This window comes from Protobothrops mucrosquamatus, unplaced genomic scaffold (genome assembly GCF_001527695.2).
Source record: "Protobothrops mucrosquamatus isolate PMUCROS unplaced genomic scaffold, P.Mucros_1.0 scaffold1880, whole genome shotgun sequence".
NCBI classification, from domain to species: Eukaryota; Metazoa; Chordata; class Lepidosauria; order Squamata; family Viperidae; genus Protobothrops; species Protobothrops mucrosquamatus.
In genome coordinates, this window is record NW_015388007.1 from 132,830 (window position 1) to 158,998 (window position 26,169).

The 26,169-nt window shown below is 38.6% G+C and overlaps 1 protein-coding gene across 1 annotated transcript; it reads left to right on the plus strand.

Annotated features, from left to right (window-relative positions):
• The first annotated feature begins 4,577 nt into the window (after positions 1–4,577).
• Positions 4,578–13,227, plus strand: RHO (rhodopsin). Its single transcript, XM_015823472.1, has 5 exons — positions 4,578–4,938; positions 8,181–8,349; positions 9,507–9,672; positions 10,366–10,605; positions 13,105–13,227. Exons 1-5 carry the CDS (start codon positions 4,578–4,580, stop codon positions 13,225–13,227), a joined length of 1,059 nt encoding a protein of 352 aa, XP_015678958.1.
• Positions 13,228–26,169: the final 12,942 nt, after the last annotated feature.

The following is a 26,169-nucleotide window of genomic DNA, read 5'->3' on the forward strand; positions in this document are numbered from 1 at the left end:
TTCTAGTTTGACTGTGTTCTATTGCTTGTTCTTCCATAATGTTGAATTCTAATATTGCATGATCACTTCCTCCCAGGGTTCCTATGGCTTCAACACCTTCTATCATTTCATCTCTGTTAGTGAGAATTAGATCCAAAATGGCTAATCCCCTAGTTCCCTTCTCTACTTTTTGGGAGAAAAAAGTTGTCTGCTAGGTTTGCCAGGAACCTATTTGATATTCCACTTGGTGCACAGTTTGTCTCCCAGTTGATGTCAGGGTAGTTAAAGTCCCCCATTACTATTGTGATGTGCTTCCTACATACCTTAGTTAGCTGACTAGCAAAAAGTTCATGTATTTCCTCTGTTTGGTTGGGTGGTCTGTAGTATACACCTATGGCAATGTCATTTCCCTCCCTTTTATATTGACCCAAATGCATTGCTCAGACATTTCAGAGGTTCTGATAAACACACTTTTAATTCAGAAATGACAGTTTAAGCTAATTGGTTAAGATGATAAGCTTTGCCTTACTATTATAGATTAGAACAATATTTAAACAGTATCTCACATTTCTCTTTTGCTGTTCTTTTTTTTCCACCCAGTTGATGTAGGTGACAGTTTTGCTGGTAAGCTATGCCCACCTCAGCAATGGCTTATTGAATCAGGTCTTAATATGATCCATTTCATTATCTGAAAGATAAACCTTTAATCCAGCAATGCCAAAGCCATGTTAAGAAACTATTAGCTATTTAGGCCATGTCCACTAGCTGTTTCCCATGCCCTTGGATGAGCTTGGCTGGGTACGAAGTGTTCCTAATGAGAAATCTGTGTATTTCTTACCAAGGCTTGCTCTGTTCAGGCTTGCTTTCCCACTCTAGGTTTGTGATGTCTTTCTTTCTTTCTTTCTTTCTTTCTTTCTTTCTTTCTTTCTTTCTTTCTTTCTTTCTTTCTTTCTTTCCTTCCTTCCTTCCTTCCTTCCTTCCTTCCTTCCTTCCTTCCTTCCTACCGAATGAATTGTGGTAATTGGTTTGGTTTCTCAAAACAGAGGGACATATAATGTTTACCAAAAATATCTGCATTTCTTTGCGTTCCACTATTAATATATTTTATTTATACATTTGACTTGGATAGTAATATGCATAAAATAGTTAAGAAGGTGCCATTCCTTGTATTCTGGTATGCATAATCATTTTGGTCCTCGTGAACACATTCAGTGAATTGTGGCTTGGGAAGTCTGCAGCAGAATATACTATGCACAGCTTTGATTGGCTAGCATTGGATGATGTCATGACTCTGATTCTACCTCTTTCCCTGGACCTCATTCCTTGGAGCAGTAGTGGAGGTTTCTTTTGTAATAAAAATAATAAGGTAAGAAATACAGTGAAAGCTTAATTGAATATGCATGTATCACTAATAAAGATGAGTCAAATATGCTAACTCTGCTTTCAGATCAATATGGCCTGGAATCAGTGTTATTTATGTTGTACCTGTACATCTTCCTTCATGAAGAAAATTTGACATCTGCTCTCTTATAATTCAGGCACAATTTCACAACTAAATGATTTTGCCACAGTACATTTCTGTTCCTTTTTGCCCTTCTTCCACTTAGCAAGACACTCTCCTGCTGCAGCTTATACTCGCTTCTTAATTTTTGATTAGGTATTATAGTTCCTCCCAATAGTCTGCAAAGGAGAAGACAATATTTAAGCTCTGAAGACAGGACCAGAAACTGTATGCAGAAGGCCCCATATTTTAAGTGCTGATATTTTCCATTTACAGGTCCTTGGGTCAAAAAGAATGAACAAGAATTCTGCTTCTTTTTCTTTTCTCTAATGGTGTTTGGAAAAATAGTATTCCCCACCCCAACCTCCCAAAAGCAAACAAATGCACACACACACACACGCACGAACACACAGACTGGAGAGCCCAAAATAAAAGCTGCCAGTTTTATATTCAAGGGCACATTTCCTCCAGGGACCTTACCCTCTCACAGCACAGCAGTTGCAAGTGCTCAAATTGTTCTTTATTGTCAGATTATGTTGGGACTCAACAGTAAATGAGAGCAGCAGAGATCAGGAAGTTCATTTGGTGAGAAAACCTGGTCTCCTCCCTCTGCCTTGTTGCAAACTGGATATTGCCTCCCACCAGATACACAGCCAATCAATTTGCCGAAGCATTATCTTCATACTACATGCACACTTTAGTTTGATGGCTTCGAAAATAGGGGTAGCAATGTAGAAAATATTCTTGATAAAAATAATGGTCTGGAGTGCAACATAGTGACTATTGCTTTCCTTAACTTTTAAAAACCTTTAATCTTTGTGAATATAGGTACACACAGGTAATACCTATATAAAATATGAAATATAAAAACTATGGTCTAGACTCTAGAAGAATCAATTCTGTTTGTATAAAGAAGAAAAAAACAATAAGTGGATCACCAAGAAATTCTATAGTGTTTCTTTCCCATAACTTCCTGCTAGGATAGATACGATGGTTGAAATTATGGTCATTTAAGTCAGGATTACAGGGTAGCCTGGTAATTACTGTCAAACTGTTCTAATATGTTTTCTCAATGTTGAAATTGAGCAGCAACATCCAAAACTCCTTCCTTCTTTCCTTCTTCCTTCCTTCCTCCCTTTTCCTACACTCTTCATTATATTAGACTGAATTGAATCCAAATCCAGATTCAGGTTCTGCCAAATTAATTGCCATCACATATGGCTCTTTAAGCAGGTTTTGTGGCTTACTTAAGTGTTTGAACCCGCAAAGCATGCTATTTCAGGTTTCTAGAAACTGGGAACTGTAATTTATAACTGAATATAATTCTCAGTTTTAGGAACTTAAAATGTCAGCCATTTTGGATTGGAAGACATGCTAAGCCCCAAAGCTTGCTTAAAGAGGTGTCAGAGATGCAAAAAGAAAATGATGGTGCACACATATTTATTTTATGGTGTAATCATAACCATTATGTGAAATCAATCAGAAGACCTATTTTAGTCTTGATTAACCTGTTCAATTAATTTCAATGTAACCTTTGACTATAAATATCCCCTAGAATAGATTTTCTTCTTGTAATGTATGCTTTACTCCCATTTTTATCAAGAGACAGTTACTTGACAGCAATTATCCCCGGAAATAATAGCGGATCATTTGTGCTTCTGGGAATTTCAAGAATGGCTTTAGTTTCTTTATCAGTTGTTTTTGGCTACTGTCCAGAAAGGATTTCTGAACATATGACTCGGTTGAAAAAAAGCCCCATGTTGTGTAGTTAACCCAAGTATATAATAACTCTGCGTTGGATAATGATAGGATAACTTAAGTGTTCAACAGATGCAGAATGAAGGATTCAGTTCTGAAGTGTATGCATTAATTTTTATAGCTATTACTTAAAAGCCATGAGCGAGAGAATGATATCTCTGCACAAGAGTGGAAAATTCTTTACTTACAAAAGCAGTCCTGTAGGAACACAATACAGTCACATTATAGTTACATTAGCATAAATCAGAAAAAGAGGATTGGTTAATGATTCGGGAGATGTGGATAAATTTCTCCTTTCCCCCTTTCATTTCTCATGTAAGTAGAGCCAATGGGCTCTCCCAAGTTGAATCGAAATTCTTCTGTTATGCCTTGTGTCTCACCTGTGCTTTATTAATTTAAGAATACAGCTCTAGTTTACCTTTTTATACAGATGTAGTCAGGCTATTATTTATTGTTTTCCGTTTACTGTTACAATGGCTTAATGCTGTTTTGCATTACTTGGTTTTGTGCTTGGTTTTTAATTGTAGAAATGTTCAAGTCAGTAGACACGTTATAAATAATGGTTGATAGTAGTCGGGTTGAAATGCAAAATAGTTCTTTGATATAATGGTAAGATCAGATGCATTCTTATTTCACCCTCATGAGACTAACTGCAGGAATTTGGAATCGTAGTTCTGTGAAAACAGTGAGCAACTGTAGCAAAACACACGCACACATGCACACACATTCAACATCAATATAATTCTCTGAATTCTTTCAAAGTAGCCACTTTCAAAGTAATTTCAAATTTGTATATTTCAATTGTCCAAATTTGACAATGTTGATGAGGAAACTAGTGTCCTAAAAGTTGCTACACTATCATTCTCTGTATTAACTACTGAGAATGTGATGCTTCCACCTGATACAGGTGAGGTTTTCCACAAGGACCGTGTGATGTGTTTGTATTGGCAGGAGCTAATGGCACAAAGCAGCCTTTTGTACCAGACAGGAGCTGACTACTATGTCCATCATCTTATTTCCCATCTCCATATAGCTACCCATGCTGGGTATTTGAATATGCTTACCATTCTTTTGAAACGAAGCCACAGTACAAGATGAACGTCAATCCACTGTGTAGAATTAAAAGGGCCAGTTTTATCTTGGATTATTATGATTGATGTTGACCTAAGTCTAAGTTGTGCTGACACCAGTAATATAGTCTTAACTAGGGTCACCTTTTATAAAGGGAGCAGTGTTAGCTTGGGAGAAGCAGCTCAGCAAATAACTGCTAAAATATAAGAAGGGGGTTAGAAAGAAAGACATTTTTTGCTGGAAACGAGATACCTAAAAAGCTGCCACCATGAATGGAACAGAAGGCCTTAATTTCTATGTCCCCATGTCAAACAAGACTGGTGTTGTTCGGAGTCCATTTGAATATCCCCAATATTATTTGGCAGATCCATGGAAATATTCTGCCTTGGCTGCGTATATGTTTCTTCTGATTCTGCTTGGATTTCCTATCAATTTTCTAACCCTCTATGTCACCATCCAACACAAGAAACTCAGAACACCCCTGAACTACATCCTGTTAAATTTGGCAGTAGCCAATCTTTTCATGGTCTTAGTTGGCTTCACCACCACCATGTATACTTCCATGAATGGATATTTCGTTTTTGGGACAGTAGGATGCAACATTGAAGGCTTCTTTGCTACATTGGGTGGTATGTATTTTGATTCCTCTTCCCAAGTGTCATTTTCCCCTTAATGAACCTGTAGGCTGTAATTGCATAGTTCAGATTTTCACTGTAGGGTTCTTGGGATATTCTTTACAACATCAAAAGTTCCTCAGAATTTCCAGAGCAATTAACATTGGGAAATTCTAGTGATATCTTGAATTTAGTATCTTGGACCTCAATGCAGAATCAAAAAAAGAGGCAAGTTATTAATATGGCTATGAAATGGTATAAAATCAGTCAGATTCAAAAGCATTAATATAAAAACTTGATGGATTTGTTCACCAACTTTTTTTAGACAAAAATTCTTATTGTGATCTTTCTCTGGTTCAGGCAGAGGATAGGTGTTTCTGTCAAGTTTTTCAAAATTTAATGGACTGGCAAAACTTTGCACACCAGCCTGCAGTAAATTTTAAGCATAAAAAATATTTATGTGTTCAAGTCCGTTTCAAATGTCATCTTGCAGTGATTTAAATTTGGTTTGTTATTATATATTTTACTATACAAGTGTACTGGTCTCAGAGGAGTCCTAATTTTGAAATAAAATAACCTAGGAAAAGCAAATTCTACCAAAGTCTTCCTCTCTTTAGAATGCCTGTATACATAACCAAAGAAAACGGATAAATCCCAACCTTTCATGTTGGAATATTTAAAATTTAGAAAGGTAGCTTTTGTAGTAATTCCATCGAGTTCACTATTTTACAAAAACAACGTAAACCTGTTTTACAAAAGAAGCAAACTTCTGATTTAGTTTCTTGAAAATGAAACAAAATTTTAAGTGTCTGCTCCAAGATTATTCTTTGAGTGCAGGCAGATAATAGAGAAAATAAGATTTAAATTTTAAAAAAATGTTCCAAGAACTCACCCTTCTAAGTGCTCTAAGAAGCAAATCCTACATTCAACTATTCTCAAAGATAGAAATAAGAGAAGCATTGTGATGTTTAAGGCATAAATGAGATGTTGTTGAGGTTCAAAACTGGAGATGGGAAGGAATAAAAAACGATGGGTTTTCACAATTTTGAGAAAAGTTTGGAAGTTCTGGTGTGTGGACTAAAGGGGAATAAAACAGCAATGTCCCTAACTGTAACTTATTTCACTATTATTTGTTATTTATTTTCTTTAGTGTATGGAATTTACAGAAGTCATGCAATCACTGATATACAAATTTAGTTTAAATGTTTAACACACTGTTATTTGTGTTTTAATGCCAATTTTTTCCTTTCTTGGACATAAATATACTTGCCTAGGAAATAACTGACTGAAGAGGAGAGTTGCACAAATTGAACTGTTTTATGAATAAAATATAAAAAAACAAAACCCATATAGAAATTTTAGGATGGGCAAGAAAAGGCTGCTTTATTCTTTTGCTTATTAAATTTGTCCCCCTTTCCATGCATTTAACTGAGACAGCTTTGGGCAAAATTACAGAGATCTGCCAAATTCATATACGGGTTGAACTTCAAAAATGAGGACACTTTCAAAGAGACTCATTAGACATGGAATAAGATTGTGGGAATGACATGAGAGTACTTAGTTAAGATGCACTCTGGTACTTCCACTTTGCAACCAATCCTGGATCCATTCTAAGAACAGGATTATCCCCAAGGTTTCTCTGATGCTTTGTGTATATTGAAAGTACCAAGGATTGACCCCAGAATATTCTATTTACAATGTCTGTATTATATCACCAATCTGAAAATTCGTCAGAAAAATATTGACTGTTATTTATTTATATTTATTGAGAATGTTTCCATACAATCAAATCAAAAGAAAGGAAAGAAGAAAAAGTGCAAGGAAAAGAAAATAAAGAACTAAAGAAATATAATGATTTCTCATCTTCTTTTCAACAGATAGTTACAATTTTATAATCCCTCCTCATTCTTAGATATTATATAAATTCCTTCAGGTCCTCATTTAGTCCATAGCTGTCTTAATCTTCAGACCCATAAATCATCATTTAATGTCTTTCTCCTTTCAGCAAAAAGTCCATGTAAGGTTTCCAGTCTTTCAGAAAAGTTTTTTGTTGTTTTTAATCTGCCCAAACAGGTCCAGTTTTGCCCTCTCTGTGACTTCTGTCATTTTCACAATCCATTCCTCCATGGAAGGATTTCATTATTCTTCCATCATTGTGCATCTTGCTGCAGTTACAATATATAAGATCACTCTACCATAGAAAAATGGCTGGCTTTTCATGCCTTGTAGCAGCCCTGGTCCATCTACCTGCTCTTCCTGCATCTATTGGCAAACTCTTAATATGGGTTATTGTAATATGTTACATGTGGCAGAATGTCTGGAGACATTAGATCAGTGGCTCCCAACCTTTTCTATACCCTACACCCCTAGAACGCTTCTGATATATTCTCGCACCCCATACAAAAGTTCGAGCACCCCCGGTTGGGAACCCCTGCATTAGATAATCAAAGTTAATGAAGAATAGAGAAGAAAACCGCTTACTGGATCTGGCCATTTTAAGTATTCCACCATTTTATACCTACACTAATCCCCAGTCAGTTTTCCAGATCTGTTCAAAATGGTATTGACCGGGGATCTACACTGTTTTCCCCAGACCAAATGAATGAATGCGGCTAATGCAAAGATTTTTATTTCATTGACATGGCAGCTGCAGTTGCCAGAACCTGTGATTTTCAGGGATGGGGCCTCAGAGTGTACTATGTTGTTGGTATTTAAAGCCCTAAACAGCTTAGGTTCTGTCAACCTGAAGAACCCTCTTTTCCCCACATCTCTACTGTTTGTTGCAAGAGCCTCAGAGGTCTCTTCTCCTATGCCTCTACTCCTGAGGTTCTCTCTGTTCTGCAGAATGGTCTCTTCCTAAAGAAATCTAGTTGGCATATTCACTCTACGTCTATAAATATTTTGTCCTTTGGCAGGCATTTAAATATTAACACCTTTTTTGTAACTTATGGCTCTTTAAATGTTAAAATGTAGGTTGATTATATGATTGTCTGGATTTTTATGCTCTATTAGACCATTTTGCTTTATTTTACTGTTGTTCCTTTGTTTCACCCTTACAAAACATTCCAAGGATATTTTCTGAGTGGGAAGCCCATAAATGCAATGCAATACAATCAATGCAATGCAGCAACATTATGAAGGATCACAACAATGGAAATCAGAAAATAATATTTTCATTTGGTCTTGGAAATGTTTTTCCATCTCTCTGGGTTTTTTAAAATATTTTTTAAATAAGTGGTTGCTTTATTCTCTTACAGGTGAGATGGCTCTTTGGTCTCTTGTAGTCCTGGCTGTAGAAAGATATGTAGTAGTTTGTAAGCCCATGAGCAACTTCCGTTTCACCGAAACTCATGCCCTAATGGGATTGTCTCTCACTTGGATCATGGCTTTGGCTTGTGCTGGTCCTCCTCTAATTGGATGGTCAAGGTGGGTATCTGTTGAATCCCTGATATGATTTGAAGTACAAACCTAAGAGAGCTAATGGGGATAGAAGTAATACGTAGGTCCAGGTGTGCCAGTCATATCTTTTGTTATAAATATTAAGGATAATAAATTTGTCAGTCTTTTCCAACCTGGCATTTTCTGGGTGTGTTGAACTGCAATTTCCAGGATTTCCAGGATAAAGTTGGAAAGTCAAAATTCAGATGCCACTGGATTTTTTTTTAATCAACTCTTGTTATGGAAAAATAACTTACACAGAGGATTTGTGTTGGCACCAAGCTGTGAGTATCCAAAATCTCAACAACATTACCTCTATATTTATTTATCAGGGGTACATCTCTGATATACCCTCTTTTAATGTGCATGTCCACATTCCTTATCCTTCTGCTCTTATTCTCTTCCTATATTCAAATAAGGTGACTATTCAAATCAATATCAGCAAACTGAAATTGAGCTGGCTAAAGCCGGCTAAAAAGTTAGCTAAAAAGTCTCAGCTGTTCCAAGCCTCTAAGACTGGTACCAAATGCACAGACTCGCATGTTAATGAATAAATGAATAAATCAGGGGTCTTCAAACATGGCCCTTTTATGACTTGTGGACTTCAACTCCCAGAATTCCTCAGCCAGGCACATAAAAGGGCCAAGTTTGAAGACCCCTGGAATAAATAGTTAAATAACCAATAGCCAGAATAGTGAACTAGCCCCGTTTACCTGATTTTTCTCCCCTTTCACTCAATTGTGTCCACTTCTCAGAGACTGCCTGGACAAGTCCTTACAATTTTCTTGGCCAGGTTTTCAGTAGTAGTTTGCCATTGTCTCCTTCTTAGGTCTGAGAGAGAATGACTTTGTGGCTTTGTACCCACGGTGGGACTGGAGCTCACAGTCCCCCAGTTTCTACCCTGATGCCTTAATCCCTACACAAAACTGACTCTTGGTTACTTAATACTATCTTGGAAATGAAAAAATAAATAAATCTTACCTCCTTCAAATGAATAAGAAATGGTCCCAAGATATCTTCTTCGAAAGAAGCCTGCTTAGGTTTTGCCTCTTTAGGGAAGTAGTGCACATATTAACAATATTAAAGGGTTAATATGACTCTTTATTTCTACAAACTGTAATATTCTATGTTTTATTTGAATGCAGATATATCCCAGAAGGTATGCAGAGTTCATGTGGAATTGATTATTATACACCAACCCCAGAAGTCTATAATGAGTCCTATGTCATCTATATGTTCCTTGTACATTTTATTATTCCCTTGACAATTATCTTCTTCTGCTATGGTCGTCTTCTCTGCACCGTTAAAGAGGTGGGTGATTCTACAGAAAGAGGAATCTTTTCTCCACCAGACCAATTCAGATCAAAAACATTTAATCCACACAAGAAGAATAAGAACCAGAGTTGTTAAGATAATGAAAGTTTTGATTGGTTGGTTTTCTTTGGAAATAATGTTATGGTCATAACCACTACCACCATCTTCTGCAGCGTATCTGCAATTTCCCAGGGCTTTTCCAGCTACATCAGTGCTAAGAGTTCACCAAGGTTTAATAGATTTTTGAGAAATCCTTCTCCTGCATCCCAGATATGTGCTTTGCTGCAAAGAATATTCAGAATAATTTGTGGGAGCATTTGTGTTAGGGCTTCATGAGGATGGGGAACAAGAGACAATGGGGGTGGGCAAAGCCCCACATGATCAGGTCTGAAGTAAAACCCACCTTCTTCTCAAACGTCCTCCACTTATTTTATATAAGTGATTTCCCTTATCCAGACTTCCCCCCTTAAATTTACTACATTTAATTTTAATTTAACCACACACACACAAATGTGTCAGCTGTAGGTGGGACTGCAGGCCACAATTGTTTCTTGAGAGCTGCACATAATGTAGAGTTTCTTCTTTCCACACTTATTAAAATGTGTAGAGCCCTTCCTCCGGTTAACATCTGTCCATTCTGAACAGCACAGTTGCAAAGTCTCAATCACATCCTTTGTTGTGCTTTTTTAGGCTGCTGCTCAGCAACAGGAATCAGCCACCACTCAGAAGGCTGAGAGAGAAGTCACTCGCATGGTTATCATTATGGTGATTGCCTTCCTTGTTTGCTGGGTCCCTTATGCCTCTGTGGCTTTCTATATCTTTACTCATCAAGGATCTGACTTTGGTCCTGTCTTTATGACCATCCCAGCCTTCTTTGCGAAGAGCTCTGCAGTCTACAATCCAGTGATTTATATCGTAATGAACAGACAGGTAACTTGGAAATGTTGCCACAGCTTTTCAAGAGTGTAATGATGATGGGCATTTACAGCATTTTCCCTAAGTGCTTAAAGTGCTTCCAATGTACAGTACATCATAATAATTCATGTTGCAAACCCTGCCAGGTAGACTAATTATTCTCCATATTATAAATACAGGATTGGGGGGAAGCCGGCAGAACTTTCAGTGGTTTCATTGCCAGATGGCAAATGAAACTAGCCCGTGACATAGCCACTCTCTTGACTGAATTTTACTTCTTCATTATGTTACACAGCAATGCATCTTTCTGGGGCTGACACAGTCTGAAAATCCCAAGCAACCTGTTCAAAGTGTAGTGTGTGTGTGTGTGTGTGTGTGTGTGTGTGTGTGTGTGTGTGTGTGTGTGTGTTATAGGTCGAGATTTTGGGCCAGAGATGTTCTTATACTCTTGAACTTGCCAAAAGCTTCTCCTTCTTTCATTGGATCAAAGGAAGCTGCTAACAAAACTCAGTGTTTGTGAGCCTTTCAAGGCAAGAAGGCTGAACTCTGTTATTTTAAGCAGAATGAATTATAGGTTTATGAATTATTTCCTTGGTGTCTGGAGTGTGCCAAGGATTTTCACTGACCTTGAAACACAGGGACCAATTAAAATAAATATGAGCTCTTTCTCTAGGATTTCAGGAGGAACAGCCATGGAAGGACAAATAAAGACTTAGCCAATTATGCCTGCCAGTTACATTAGACTACAAACCCCATAGTCTATACCAGGGGTAGGCAACCTTGGCTCTTTTATGACTCGTGGACTTCAACTCCCAGAATTCCTCAGCCAGCAAAGCTGGCTAGTTACCTTTTGGTTGTCGCAAAAGGTAACTAGACTTTTTCAAAAGGCAACTAGACTTTGTTTTTTCCTTAAAGATGTTCTGCTTCTCATCCAAGAAGCTTCTTTAGTTCTGGAGAAGCTTCTTGGATGAGAAGCAAAATGTCTTCAAAGAAAAAACAAAGTCCAGTTGCCTTTTGAAAAAACATCTTCCGTAACAAACCCAAGTGAATCAAAGGGCCAGGGAGGCAGAGGGAGCCAGATGGTGGGAGTCTGCCCTTATGAATGAAAATGAATGTCCAGATTTTTATTCCTTTTATTTATTATTAAATTTATATCTCACCTTGGAACTCTCAATGCAGTTTACAGTAATAAAAAAGTATGACTGTTGCAATTTAAGTCATTCAAATTATATTCATTTTATGATTAAAATTAATGACCTAAGGTTGGCTGAAAATTGTAATGATTAAAATTGTAAAAGCTTGATCACAGAGCTGTGTCTTTGCCACCATCCTAAATTCGGGGAGAAAGAGAACTAAATATGTCTTCTTAGGTATGTATTTAGGGATTGCATAGCTGGAACTACCCAGAAAAAACCCTGGGTATCCAATAGCCAAGTTTGTGGCACAGGGGGCATTTTCAGACACGCCTATCAGACACAAGGAAGGCTCAAAGCAGGAGAGAAGGTCTTGCAGGTCATCTGATTGTAAGCCATGTAAGGCTTCAAAGGTCAACACTAGCACCTTAAACTGTGCCCAGTACAGGTATCATATGATTCCCTATATCATGCAGAGATCAACAACATGGCTAGTTTTTACCAATTGCATTTTGTGGATGCTTTGAAGACTCAACATAAAACACACTGTGGTATTTCAGAAGAATTGGAAATACCCTGTTTCCCCGAAAGTAAGGCCTACCCTGAAAATAAGCTCTAGCTTGATTTTTAGGGGTGGGCCTAATATAAGCCCTACCCTGAAAATAAGCCTTAGTTTTGGGGCTGGGCATACACCTAAAAATCAAGCTAGGTTGGGGGTGCGTGTGTGGATCTGCCCTATGCGTCCCACACCCAGGCCTCCTCTCACCGGCCCACTTCTTCTGAGTTGTCTTCTGCAGCCAGGCCTGCCTTTCTCAGTCATAGGCCTTTCCTGAAGGCCTGTGCAGCCAAGAACTGAGCTATAGATTCAATCCATAGTTTGGTTCTGCAAGACAACTGCAGCTGAGTACCGAGCTACATTCAATCCATAGCTTGGTACTCGGCTGCATAGGCCTTCCGGAAAAGCCTGACTACAAAATGCAGGCTGGAATGCAGCTGCAGAACGAAGCTGCTCCTTCAGCCCCAGAAGAAGTGGACCGACTGGGCTGGGTTGTCGGTGCCGGAGGTGAGTAAGACACACACACACCTGAAAATAAGACCTGTGCCTCTTTTGGAGACAAAAAAAAAAGACCCGGTTTTATTTTTGGGGAAACACAGGTAATACATGGCTAACCTTTAGCGGATAGCCTTCACTAAATCTGCAGCTGAGGAAGGGCTGCAGTTGGTGCATTAGGACCAATTGAAAAAACGCACTTCTTGGTAGAACAGTCATCAGCGTGTTCCAGATTCTAGAATTATCACTGATCTTTTGACATGGTTATTACAGCTTCTTCCTGATGGTGCAAGTTGCATTTGCTAATGATTTTTTAATTTTTATTTGTAGTTCCGCAACTGTATGATCACCACGCTTTGCTGTGGAAAGAATCCTTTGGCAGAGGAAGACACTTCTGCTGGCACCAAGACAGAGACATCTACAGTCTCCACAAGTCAGGTTTCCCCTGCGTAGATCTTGTACGGAAGCCTTTGATTTCCGAATACTTCAGTTGAGTGGCAGAATACTTTTCCCTCTCACCATTCCTTATTGTCGGCAGCATACCACTTCCAATTCACCTGGCAGCATAAACTCTATATGGCAGATTGTGATGACAAGAGAATGAAGCTATACATGTTCCACTTGCAATCCTATTTACTTTTACTCTGGAATATGGGATCCAATTTGTTTTATATTGCAAAATAAGGCTTGCTTTTTTGCTGATAGGTCATATAGGATTGCAGTTTAAGTGGTGCAAATCAAATCAGCGCCATGAAAGAACAAGAAGGTTAATGGCCCCAAACTTAGTTAGATACCCTGAAGCACTAGCTTGTATCGCTACAAATGCATTTAATTCTTATCTTAAGGCTGTTTGGCGCTATCTGTTCCTAAGTACACATTGCTGCCTCTGTTGGGTTTCCATTCTTTTCCTAAGTTTTGTATTCAATGAACATTTGCACATTCATGGTAGCAATTAGACCTGGATTTTTGTTTTCTTATTTCTTATGATACCTGGAGACTTATCTGAGCTTAATTTGCAGAAATATTATCAAAATGTATCACTACAATCTCATGTTTGTGTACTAGGAGAGTGGATAATGGTGACAGAGAGTCTACTTCATACTGGTTTGATATCCTCACACAGTTTGGTAGCATGAAGTGGAATGGTTCCATTTCATCTAATCAGTACAATTTTCAGTAAATAAAACTACAATGTACTTCTCTCAAGATCAGAGAGGTACCATCAGTGCAAATGATCTCAGTTAAAAAATCTGTTGCATTGGACAGGAATTATGTATTAAATTGATTGATTTCTAACAGTTATATTCCAGATGTTCAGGGACAATCAGCAGTCTTGGAGTACCTTATGAAAAGCATAAAAACAAGGAATCTTCAGAGAAATTTAGTTGGGGCCTTCAGATAACCTAAAGACAGTAGGAACATTCCCCCCCCCCATTTCCCCCCTATCCAGCAACCTAAGCCCTTGGGAAAGGGCTAAGGCTCTGCTGAACAATACAGAGGAGAAAAGGGAAGAACTGCTAAGGAAGGAAGGAATTGTCCCAAATCTGACTTGAATCTATGATAAGCTAAGGAAGTTCGCAGAAGGAGCAACATCCTAAAAAAAAAAACCACAACCCTCACCACCAGATGATCAGCAAAAGACAATTCTCAGCAGCATCAAAGGGCACAGGAAATAAGCCGAGCCAATTTATTGGGTGAGTTTCCTAGGAGGGAGCAGAAAAAGTTGAGCGCCGGCACTGAAAATCTTCCCTTCTTTAGCTACACCTGCCTTACCCAAGAAGTTGAAGGTATCTGCTCCCAGCACATGAATGCAATGGGAATTGCCCAGTAAATGCACGCACGAATTTGAGGGAAAAGAAAGCTAGGCTTCCCTCATACAGAATGAAGTCATGCGGCACAATTTTGTACTATGAGAGTATCCCAGAATGTGAGGGAAAGGCCTTAACATCAGACTAGATCACAGCTGCATTTGGAAGAAAAGTATTTGCTGAAGCACAGCTTATATAGCTTTCCTACACCGTATATAGTACAAAACTCCAAAAAAACCTGCAGAATCATGAATGAATTTTGGGGGGGTACTGAGCAAAACATGAGGCAAAGCAATACTTCTGAGATTGTACCTGAATCTCTTTATCTTTGCCAATTAAATACATTGAACATTTTAGCGTTATCTCATGAAGGAAGAATAACCTTTTAAAATCACCCAGAACCAGACGTTGTTCATAGTATGTTTAGGTGTGTGTCATGTATATGTTTCACTTTGAGAGCGGGCAACTAAGTTTCATTTTTGATGTGTGCCACTGTGCCCACAGTATAAAAATGACAATAAAGGTTATCTTATCTTATCTTAAGCTCCTCATTTAGATAGAAATTGTCTGAGCTATTACGATATCACAGAACTTTCCCAAGGATTCCAATTGCTGTGTACTGTACATGAAGAAAGAACACTCATAAACTCTAGTTTCTCATAAGAAGTTGAAAGATGTGGCTTTTATATTCTTAATGTCTGAAATAATGTTAATATTTTGATTGGGACAGCCAAGCCACAGCTGGGCTGGGAGAAACAGCTGGGAGAAAATAATTACCATACTGACTTGAAAGGAAGATGACCCTGCCCCCTTGTCCTCCAATAATTGCTTGGGGGGAGGGTTGGTGTGACAGTCATTGGGAATGTAATAGCCGAGGAAGAGATGGTTGAAAGTGAGCAAATGGTGGAAAATGTAAATAATGAGGGAGGCCTATGGCCTTAGCTTCAAGGGGAGGAGATAAACCTGTTTCCCCTTCCTCCTTGTATAGTGAGTGTTTTACACAAAGAATTTCTTCACTGCTAAGGATTCTAAAATAATACAGGATTCTGCTTTTTTTAGTAACTAATAGACTGGGGATGCTGACTGAACACAATGAGTCCTAGGCCAACTTCCCTTGGAGTAAGAGCAGGTAGAGGGTTTTTTTTGTGCTTGTAGCCTAAGTTCTTTCTTTCTTGCAAGGGAAAGGAGAAAGAATTCAGCTCAAGAGACCCCAAGAATCTTGTTTTTCTCTGATTTGCTCTCCAACCTATATGGTGCCTATATGGAGAATACTAAGCCGAGCACATCTAGGTCCAGTACAGTAACAGCCTACGCTTACATACCATGTATAGCTTTATGCCAAGCATAGATTTCCACAATCCTTCGCACAGGATTTTTGGGTGTCTTTTCTCTGTCTAACGTTCCTTTGTGGGAATTTTTAAAAAAATCAGGTTCCTCTTCATTTTAGACCAAATATTTCATCTTCATTTTAGTCCTTTATACTTAAGGAAGGTTGCCAGCATGACCATGGGATAGAGGATGGAGACCCTAAGACCAAGAAGGCAGATGTGCTAAGGAATAGGACAGTCAAGAGGTACAATAAGGAGTGTCTTTAAGAAACAAAGACTTGATAGATAAACCAGAATGCAGGAAAAGCTTAGTAGGGAAAGTATACTGATCATGGCTTCTGGAATTTCAACACCATTATCAGTAGTGGTCCATTATTTGTGGTTCTTTCTACGCAATGAAGGGAGGTTTAGTTTTGTATTATGCATTTTCTACTATCCCTTTGAGTTGTATTTTTGCATATATGTGGGTGTGGGTGGATGGGTTTATGCGTGTGCAGGAAGAAGCATAGGATGGGTTCATACACTTCTTTCTGTGTTCCATGATGAAAAGAGAAATGGCTTGGTTTAAAATGAAAGCCTACAACATTTTGAGCTGATGCCCAAGTATTTTTCCCATAAGGATGTTTTACGACAGTGTTCATCAAAATGTGGTCCAAAGGGCCCTGAGTGCCCCCGAAGACCTTCTCAGGGATTCACAAAATCAAATTATTTTCCAGTTTATGTCAAAAAATAATAATATTAAAATCCCATCAAACAATTATGAGAAGCATTAGTGGCAGTGGATTTTAATTTTTTTTAAAAAAATTAAATGCATCGGTTTTAATTTTTAATATGGTAAATATAGACAACCCATCCAAACAAAAGCTCTTATGGAGTCCTTCATAACTTTTAAAAGTGGGAAGGATTCTGAGGGAAAAATGTTTAAGAAACACTGCATTAGGGAATGTTTTCTTAACATATTGTAATTTTCTTCATCACCCAGCCAGTTATAACTCATTTGGTCCTATTATGTTCTGCTTTTAGATCGTTATCTTGCTGATAGACTGATAGAAGGACAAACAGAGTCCCACATCTTTTTCCATCACTTATTTCCAGCATTCTGCAGGAAAGGGAACCAACACATAGCATCACAGATAGGGAATTAAGAGGCAATACAATACCAAGAAGAAAGAAGCAAAGGTGGAGACACCTGTAGTCCACCTAGCTTCTGCTAATGACATGGATATAACCATGCAAAAGCGGGTAAGAACTAAGGCAGGTCCAATGGCTGTGTACAGGTATGTTGGATCAAGATGGGCAGGCAAAACAAAACACTTGAAGTAACATGGTAAGAAAATGCTTGAATCTGATTTACAAATCATCCACATCTTTCACTTGAATTGCATGAAAGCCAGAAGGGGACTGTCTATTGTTTTTAGAAAACTTCTAAAAACCCAAAGACACAGAGTGTGCACAAATCAACTCGAAGTCAACTCAGTTTTGGATGCATTGTGGGGCAAATATGATTTCTTGTAGGACGTTGATGGATCAGAAGCTAGGAAATTTGAAATGGGAATTTTCTTCCTTACACACACACACACACACACACACACACACACATGGTGAAAATCAAGTTTTTCTCCCTTGGTTTTCCCACTGTCTTACAAGAATATGATTGAAGTTTTGAGAGAGATGCTTTATATGATGCTGTTCTCACCTACGCAGTCATTGCAGGGAACTATAATTAAACTAAACTGAAAGGGTGAAGCAGTAGAATAGACTTGAAGACTTGAAGAAGTGGTACCCAAATTTTCTCCCCATAATCCAGGCACTGAGCATGTCTGCTCTGTGCAAATAGCGTAAGCATATATTACAAGTCGGTTGCAGATGGCTTTTTGCCTGCTCATCCATCTTTCTTTTGTCCTCTTCCTCCTCTTTGAATGCTGTATATAAAATGATGTAATCAAAGACCTGAGTTAGAGAAATGGGCAACGTTTCCTTGGTGCCACATGGCACGTTTCCATGGTAGCATACCCTACCTGTCATATGACTTCATTTATCTCAGCTCCCCTCCCAGTTTCTCATACAGACCACACAGCTTCTGACCTTGAGTTTCTGGCGGGCACCTTTTTCACTTTCAGCTTGAATTCCATTTGGCAGACGCCCAAACCAAAGGTTCTTGGCCAACGCCGTCTCTTCAGAAGATTTATGGGTAGCTAGCTTATCTTCACTCTAGCGCAAGCCAACCAGCAGAGCATATGGACCTGAGATGGCAACATATGTTTGCGAAGCTGCAAGATGGCATAGCGTAATGGTATTGAAGTATTTGGATTTTTATTTTTAGTGCTGTTATTTCTTTTAAAAAAAAAAAAAAAAAACCAACAACCCACATTTCTCTGTGTTTATAATTACAGTTCTGGAGAATATTTCTGTATCACATGATGGTCTTCAGCTTTACAGAGTGCTAGGAAGGTAGCTGGAAACAAAACATTTGGGTCCTTTAAAAAGAGCTATTTGCAAGCATCCCTTTTGATTTAACTGACATTTTGATAAGTTAAGCTCTGTGCACTGAAGCTGATGTCCCATTACTTATTTGGAAGAAAAATAGTTTGGTTTGGAATAGTGGGGGAAAGAAAATGAATATTTCACTTATCCTGGAAATACCTATATGTCTCTATCTTTCTGTGGGTGCATTCATTTATATGCATGAATGTATAATAAAGGTAGTCCTCGATTTACAACAGTTTGTTTAGTGAGCGTTCAAAGTTACAACGGCACTGAAAAATGTGACTTATGATCATTTTTCACAGTTATGACCTTTGAAGTGTTCCCCATGATCATGTGATCAAAATTCAGATGCCTGGCAACTGGTTCATATTTATGACCGTTGCTGTGTCCCAAGGTCATGTGATCCCTTTTTATGACCTTTTCACAAGCAAAGTCAATGGGGAAGTCAGATTCACTTAATCAGGTAACTAACTTATCAGCTGCAATGATTCACTTAACACTGTGGCAAAGAAGGTAGTAACACTTAACAAATGTCTCACTTAACAACAGAAATTTCGGGCTCAATTGTGGTCATAAGTTGAGGACTACCTATAGAGGAATTGGAGGGGGAAAACAGAAGTCATTTTTAATTTGGAATTTAATCTTCAATTCAGGTATACTTTTCATCACTACAGAATGTGCCGAACTTTGACAGACTTACGTATGATGCAGCCTATGATTAGAGGGATCCACACTATAAAAAAAGCAAAGGATTGACCGGGTGCACTTCACTGAGGAGTTCCCAAAAGTAAAATTACAGGAACAGGAGTATTTGAAGGAAGGCATCCAGCCAGTTGATAAGGACTACTTTCCTTAACCTATTCCTGAAAAAGGCTTTTAAAATCCAAAAGAGGAAAAGAGAACCAAAAGCAATATAATTTCATTTTCTATAAACAGGCCACAGTTGCAGTAGCTAACTAAATACATATAGTATCCGCATTTACCATTTAAGTTGCTCCTGTCCTTTGCTCATGCCAGCTTGATTTCCAGGTTGTTTCAGAAAATATTGTCCAGACCGATGAACTTTGGCAGCAGCTTACAAGGATAAAGTCCAGACTGCATGCTATCATATTTTCCCATTGGACAATTCCCTTGATGCTGTGTCCTCCCACCTTTTGGTATCAAGAAAACAATGGCCAATTACTTTCCTTCCTGTGAGCAGACCCTTCTGTAAATAAATACATGCAGCCAAAACAGACAGCTTTTTTGAAGAAAAAAAATATCTTTTCACTATTTCTTTTTGATATCTTTTAGATCTAGTCTAACCAAGAGTGCTATAAGAACACAATGGTTATAACTTTTGCCTTGTAAATAGAAGTTCCCTGGACTCCCTACTTTGTCATGTACTTTAAAACAAGAATCCCCACTCTCTGGGCCATGGACTGGCACCTGTCCGTGGCCCGTTGGGAACAGGACTGTGCAAGTGGCAGGCAAGCGCGCAAAGCTTCATTTGCACACACGTGGGATTGAGTGTGCGAAACTATCCCCTCCCTCCAAAATGCCACCGTACGCCGGCGCTGGTCCATGCAGCCAAAAAGTTTGGGGACTGCTGCTTTAAAACAAGCAAGCAAACAAAAGTCTCCAGTGGTGTATTGCTTTACCATTTCTCACTCACTTGAGCTCCTAGATCAGTGGTTCTCAACCTTTTTAATGCCGTGACCCCCAACCGGTCGTAAGTCGAGGACTAAACCGATCGTAAGTCGAGGACTAAACTGGTCGTAAGTCGAGGACTACCCAACCAGTCGTAAGTCGAGGACTTTCCCTGCCCGGGAGCGCCGCGCATGCGTGGTTCCGCCCCCTGAGCCAGCCGAGGCGTAGCTGGCAAGCGGTAGAGACAGAGCAGGCCAACCACCAGCTGGCCCAGCTCAAGGGAGGTAAGGCACCCGCTGGAAAAGGGAAAAAAAATGGCGGACAGCCTTGCTTGGCGACCCCTGTGAAATGGTCGATCGACCCCAAATGGGGTCGCGACCCATAGGTTGAGAACCGCTGATCTACAGTATAAGTTGTAACTTATAACTTGAAGTCCTTTAATTTCAAGCTATTGGAAAAAAATGATGAAATAGTGCACTGCTGGCCATTTTTTTTTAGCACAAGGAGAAGTAGGAAGCTCAGGAAGGGAAAAACAGTAGTTTCCTAGTTATCTTCTATTTGCACAACAATTATAGCTTTTGTGCATTATAGCACTCGTAGTAAAAATTGGTATTAAAAGGTATTAGAGGTCATAGTAAGCATTGACTTAGCTGAAGGGATGGTCCTTCCTTATCAAAATAGCCAATGAACTGGTGAGGCTAGCCTACAAGAAGCTGAAGTGAGATACCCAAAAAAGACAAGGGCCTCAAGGCAGCACCATATGAATAAGGGTACTTTTGGAATGGAACATAAAAAAAACCATTCTGGGATCAGGGTAGGGCGATTAACAGAGGACAATAATTTCTGACCTCCTTAATATTTTTTTCCTATTGAAATGGTAACCAGGCAGTGCACAATAGCTGAACCCTAGATCAGAGTTCCTTAACTCTGGCAACTTTAAGGTGTATGGATTCTGGCTGGGGAATTCTGCAAGTTGAAGTCTATACATCCTAAAGTTGTCTAGGTTAGGAAACATTGACCTAGAAAGACACTCTAATGTAAACAGAGAAGAAGACCTCTGCTGGATCAAACCAAACGTCTGATTTGGTATCTCCCAGTGGCCTGCCCAGAAGCCTGGATGGGGAAGCTTTCGTTGTTGCCATATTGTAATAGTATAAACATACTCAAAAATAAAAAGTTGTGATTGTAGTTCTCCTACGATCTGGCAGAACTCAAACTCACATCTCTTTGAGCAGACTGAGGGCAGTCCCGATCCACATTTCCTTGCTTTCAGACACAAAGTCAGATAACACTGGGACCTTTTTTCAAACAAGCGACAGAACTCCAGAAGCTGTGAACTGTGACTGGGAAATGCAGGTGACTAAAATCATTCTCCATAGCCGCTGGTTGAAATTTAGAATTACCAAGAAGTGGGGAGGCTAGAAAAACTGAAGCAGAGGTAGAGATGCTTCAGATGTTGCTTTTTCAGTAGAAATAAGTGAAAGTCCAGCCAGGAACTTGTGTTAGATTCTTGATTTATTTGTTTGAGTACGGTAATTCTATTGTTTTTTTTTCTTTGTGCAAATTAGGAAAGTGAATATATTCCTTAGTCTATTATCCATCTATTATCCATCTATCATACTACGTGTGATGATATCAAATTTCTTCTAGAATATTCATGCGATTAGTTTGAATCACAAACTAGTCCCTTCTTTTAAATGAGACTTTGGGGAAAAGAATGAACAATTTATAGCAGACCAGCACCATCCTGGGGTCTGCCTGGAGCATTGCATTTTCTTTTTCTATAGTTTTTCTAAATTGCTGTTTTATCGTGATCTAGAGGATCCTGTAATATATCTTTGTTGACACTGCCCTAAAGGATGTACTGGTGACATTATTTCACTTTTTGCATTTTTACTTTTTCAACATCAGAAAGGCAGCTCAGGAGATGAGCCGCTCTCTCTCTCACACACACATCCACGCACGCACGCACACACACACACACACAAACACACACACTCCAGAGATGGCGGAGAGATGCCAGGGGAGAGACCCTGTCGGTAACAGGTGATGCCAGTGGGAAAGAAAATTCCTGGGGGAGGCAGTTGAAAACTTTCATTCTTCTACTTGACTGCTCTGCTGTTCTATTCCAGAAACTTTCACGTAAATAATCTGAGGAACTGTCTTTGTGTAGCTTTCTTTATCTGATAAACCTACTCTATAAAAAAACTCATGACATAACTTGTTTGTCTTTAAAGTGTCCTAATGCTGAAGCCTAGTGCATCACCCAAATCAGAAAGATTCAGCCCCAAACATTTGGAGTTTTGGAGTTGGGTTGCATGCTTGTGTTGTGTTGGCACGTGTGTGTGTGTTTTAGGCTTGCTCCCTCATTTCTTCAAACAAGGTGCCTCTTACATTTTACTGTTCTAGAAAGAGAGATGTTTTCATGCTTTTTAAAAGAAACAATATAGGGAAACCCACACATTCTTTTGACCAGATAGACAGACAGATAGAGCCCAGATTCCTTCAACATAATTTCTTTTTAATAATCCATTGAGTTGGAAAGAATTTAAAACATATTTATGTGTCATTCCCTTTCTTGTGTACACCAAAGTTCCTTTCTCTGCCAGGAACAGAATGGGAAAAAATCAAAGTAATATTTAAAGAGATACCACAGCATGACTTGGGAATACTGGGAACTGAAGTCTTCATATGTTAAAGCTGCCAAGTTTAAAAACATAGTCTAAAAGTATCCTACAAAATAAGTTTACTTATTCACTCATACTCTCCTCTTACTAATGCCTTATTTTAAAAACTTGCAAAATCACGAAAAAGTTTGGGAAAGACAGACACAGACATTTTCATAGACATAGAAAACTGTTTAATGTTGTTCATTCAGCTATCTGTCTCTTGTAAGGTGTATTTTGTTTTAAAGGTTGACCGCTCAAAGCTCATGTACAGGCAGCTTGAGTTCAGTCAGAATGCCTCTAATTTTGCCCATTGTTTAACACATAATATGTCTGTTTTCATCTGAGTCGTTACAGGCAGAGCGTGTTGTCCTTTCTTGTTCTTAGAGTCTTTCCTTCTTCATATTACCAAAAGTCCACATTCTGTGTCTTTGTTATTCCATTCAGATGTTTGCATTTGTTGTGTGGTTTCCAAAAACTCTTTCAGATTCTTCTCTGGTCTTTGTTTATGACTGGAGTTCCAAATTCTTCACTCCCAATCCAGAAAGTGAAATATTTCCAATGCTTTGTATTGTTTCCAAAATCTGTGGCAGCTTTACTTCTGCTGGTGTTCCCATTTCAGTTCAAGGGAGTCATTACTTGGCTGCTTCTTAGCTGAAATCTCCCTCCCCAAGCATTTTGTAAGTGCTTTAGCATTACAAAAGAAACAAATGTAAACTAACAATACTTAGGCTGCTTTGACGTTTAGGATGACAGTTTAGCCTGCCAAACAAAGGCATGGTCTGGTGCCCCTTTCATTTCTGAGACAACATTGTGCCAATATTTCTTCCAGATGTACTTGCTACTCTGGGGCACATGTTTGTGAAAACAGAATGGCATTTGCTGTGTTTAAAATTTGATCAGGCATCACTCAACACTGCATGAAACTTAAATTAGGGAGAAATAAATTGGAATTGGAAGGTTTTTGCCTTCATAGCATACAGTAGATGAGTTGCCTCTAACTATAATTTACTGCTACAGCTCAGGGAACATGAAAACAATGCCCCTGATTGCTTTTTTAAAGCAAAAAATCCACCTGAAAATCCTTTCCAAAGTGTGGATGCACACTTTGAAGTCATTTTTACTAATGTTAATAGATCACTGGGTTGGATCCACTTTCTTTGATGGTGAAACTTCAATCACCTCCCAAAAAAAATCATCATAAAAATAATCTGGGGAGGGAAGAAATGGGATGTTGAGAGTGAAAAAGCATTGGTTAAAATTAAAACTAGATTGGCATCAGCATGGAGGAACCAGCTGCATCAGGTAGCAGAATTTAAAATACAAGCAGGCAGGATTTAATGTCTGGATGGATGATTTGAAAATATTGGCCCTAGCATTGGAGGAAGATCCTTTTCATGCTCAGTTGCTGGCAGCAAAACATATTGAAATGTTACTGCCCCAAACTGCTATATTCTCAGATCCTAAATGGTACTAAATGTTTGAGATACTGGCATAGTTTTTATGAAATCTAGGGATTATGTGAGATGCACATTCACATCTGAAGGAAGAGAGAGAGTGTGTGTGTTACAGTTCTATATTCAGCACATGTAGACACATATGCAGTGCAAGCATTTCAGATATATAAAATTAGTCCAATTGACGGCTTGCAAAATTATAGCACATCTGTTGTCTTTGATCTGCTTCTCCAAATCAAAATCCACCCCATTTGCTTATGGATTTTTTTTGCCACTGCTAGAGAAGAAAACCCCTCATATATTCCAAGAAGAGGCTAAAACAAATTCACATTGAGTTTGGAAGTGGTGAGTAGCATTCATGGAGGCAGTACAGCCCAATGCAGTAGAAGATGCTCTTCTCCTATTGGTTCGCAGAGGTTTATACAACAGTACTGTTCAAACACATTTAGCATGGTTTATTACGTGAACCCACTCTATGTGGTTATTTTATGGTTCCATGTGATGCACAAATCCAGAAAATTGGGTTTACTTCAATTAGGTAAGATAGTCTCTTACCTAAGTGATTTCATGAACACATCCATGTAGTTTTCTGTTGAACATACCATGCATCAATTATTCCTGGGTAAACATATTGCATGAACACCACCATACATTCTGAATCCTTAGTCAGCTTTGAATACCTGACCAAACACACGGATCTTGGAATGTGTCAATAATGCATATATCTCACAGCTAGTAAGATGGGAACAATAATGTGTTTGGCTTAAAAGGTAGTCTTTATATTAGAGATCTAGTATGCATAGAATGGAGGGCAAATCACACGATCTTCCATAGTTGTTCTATTATTATGGAGGAGAACGGAGGCCAACCGAAGCCAAGCAGAAAGAAACAAAAATGTGGTGCACAGCAATTGTGCGGATGAGACTCTCTTGCCCTCGCAGTGAGGAATCCAACCTGATTTGTTCAGTGGCATAGAATGGGAAGCATTTGGGGTCCCACCACGTCTTTCTACCTCACACTTAACCAGGATATAAAGGATATTCCTGAACATCAGCTTCCTGGAAAAAGACATCATTTGAGTGAGTGAACAGTTCATATAATAGGGTCACCATACTATGGGAAAACTAGGCTTTCTGATAGTAAACTGATTGGAGCTGTTTACCATTAGGGTGGAACCTGTAGGTGCATTGATGGGTTGAAAATTTAGTTCACACTTTCTTTGTCTTAGTAAAAAAAAACACATTATGTGACAATCTTGACTGACCAAAAAGGGAATAATTATACCAGGACAACCATAGCTTATAGAATATTGGACACTGGATGTAAGATAAGTAAATAGTAAAGAGCGAGAATTATTAAGTCGATGAAAGAAAAATGCATATGGGCTTGTAAAACTAAGAGAAAAGAGATGGATGTATAAATCCGAGTTTAGTTGATCTAATTTTATGGAGGACAACTGATGAATACATGCAGAGAAGTGAAGGTGTAGGTTTAATTATAAATGAAAAGGCTAAATATATGCTATGAAATATGCAGTGATTCATTTAGGCTGCTGAGTGTGCTTCTGAAAGTAGGAATCCATTGTTTGGTGATAACTGCATGTTACACTCCAATACATATGATAATGGAGATATGAGTTTTGGGGAAATTCTGCAACATTCTGAAAATGATCCAAGAGAAACTATTATTCTTTTGTTAAGCCAAGTGTATAAGTGGGACAGAATCAAGAGTTCATGAACTCTTGCAGTTTTCTGTTGAGAGAAAAAGTAGAGAGAAAAAGATTGGGCCATTTGGAAACCCAAGAATGAATTTGAATGGTGACTGGCAAGTATCAGCTTAGAAAAAATTCTGTTTCTACTAAATATATGACTGAAGCACAAACCTATTGATATTTATGGATTGCAAAGAAATGAATAAAAATCCATATTTATGATGAAGGCCTGATAGAATTATTGAAGGATGCAAGAAAATGATTTGATGTGGGACAGCTACAGAAGTGTGTGGAGTTACACTACTGGAA

Bases quoted from the DNA above. Each gene is read 5' to 3' on its own strand.
- RHO (XM_015823472.1), top strand. From the start codon at position 4,578: ATGAATGGAACAGAAGGCCTTAATTTCTATGTCCCCATGTCAAACAAG. The intron at 8,350-9,506 runs GTGGGTATCTGT...ATTTGAATGCAG, and splicing joins CCTCTAATTGGATGGTCAAG to ATATATCCCAGAAGGTATGC. The intron at 9,673-10,365 runs GTGGGTGATTCT...GTGCTTTTTTAG, and splicing joins TTCTCTGCACCGTTAAAGAG to GCTGCTGCTCAGCAACAGGA.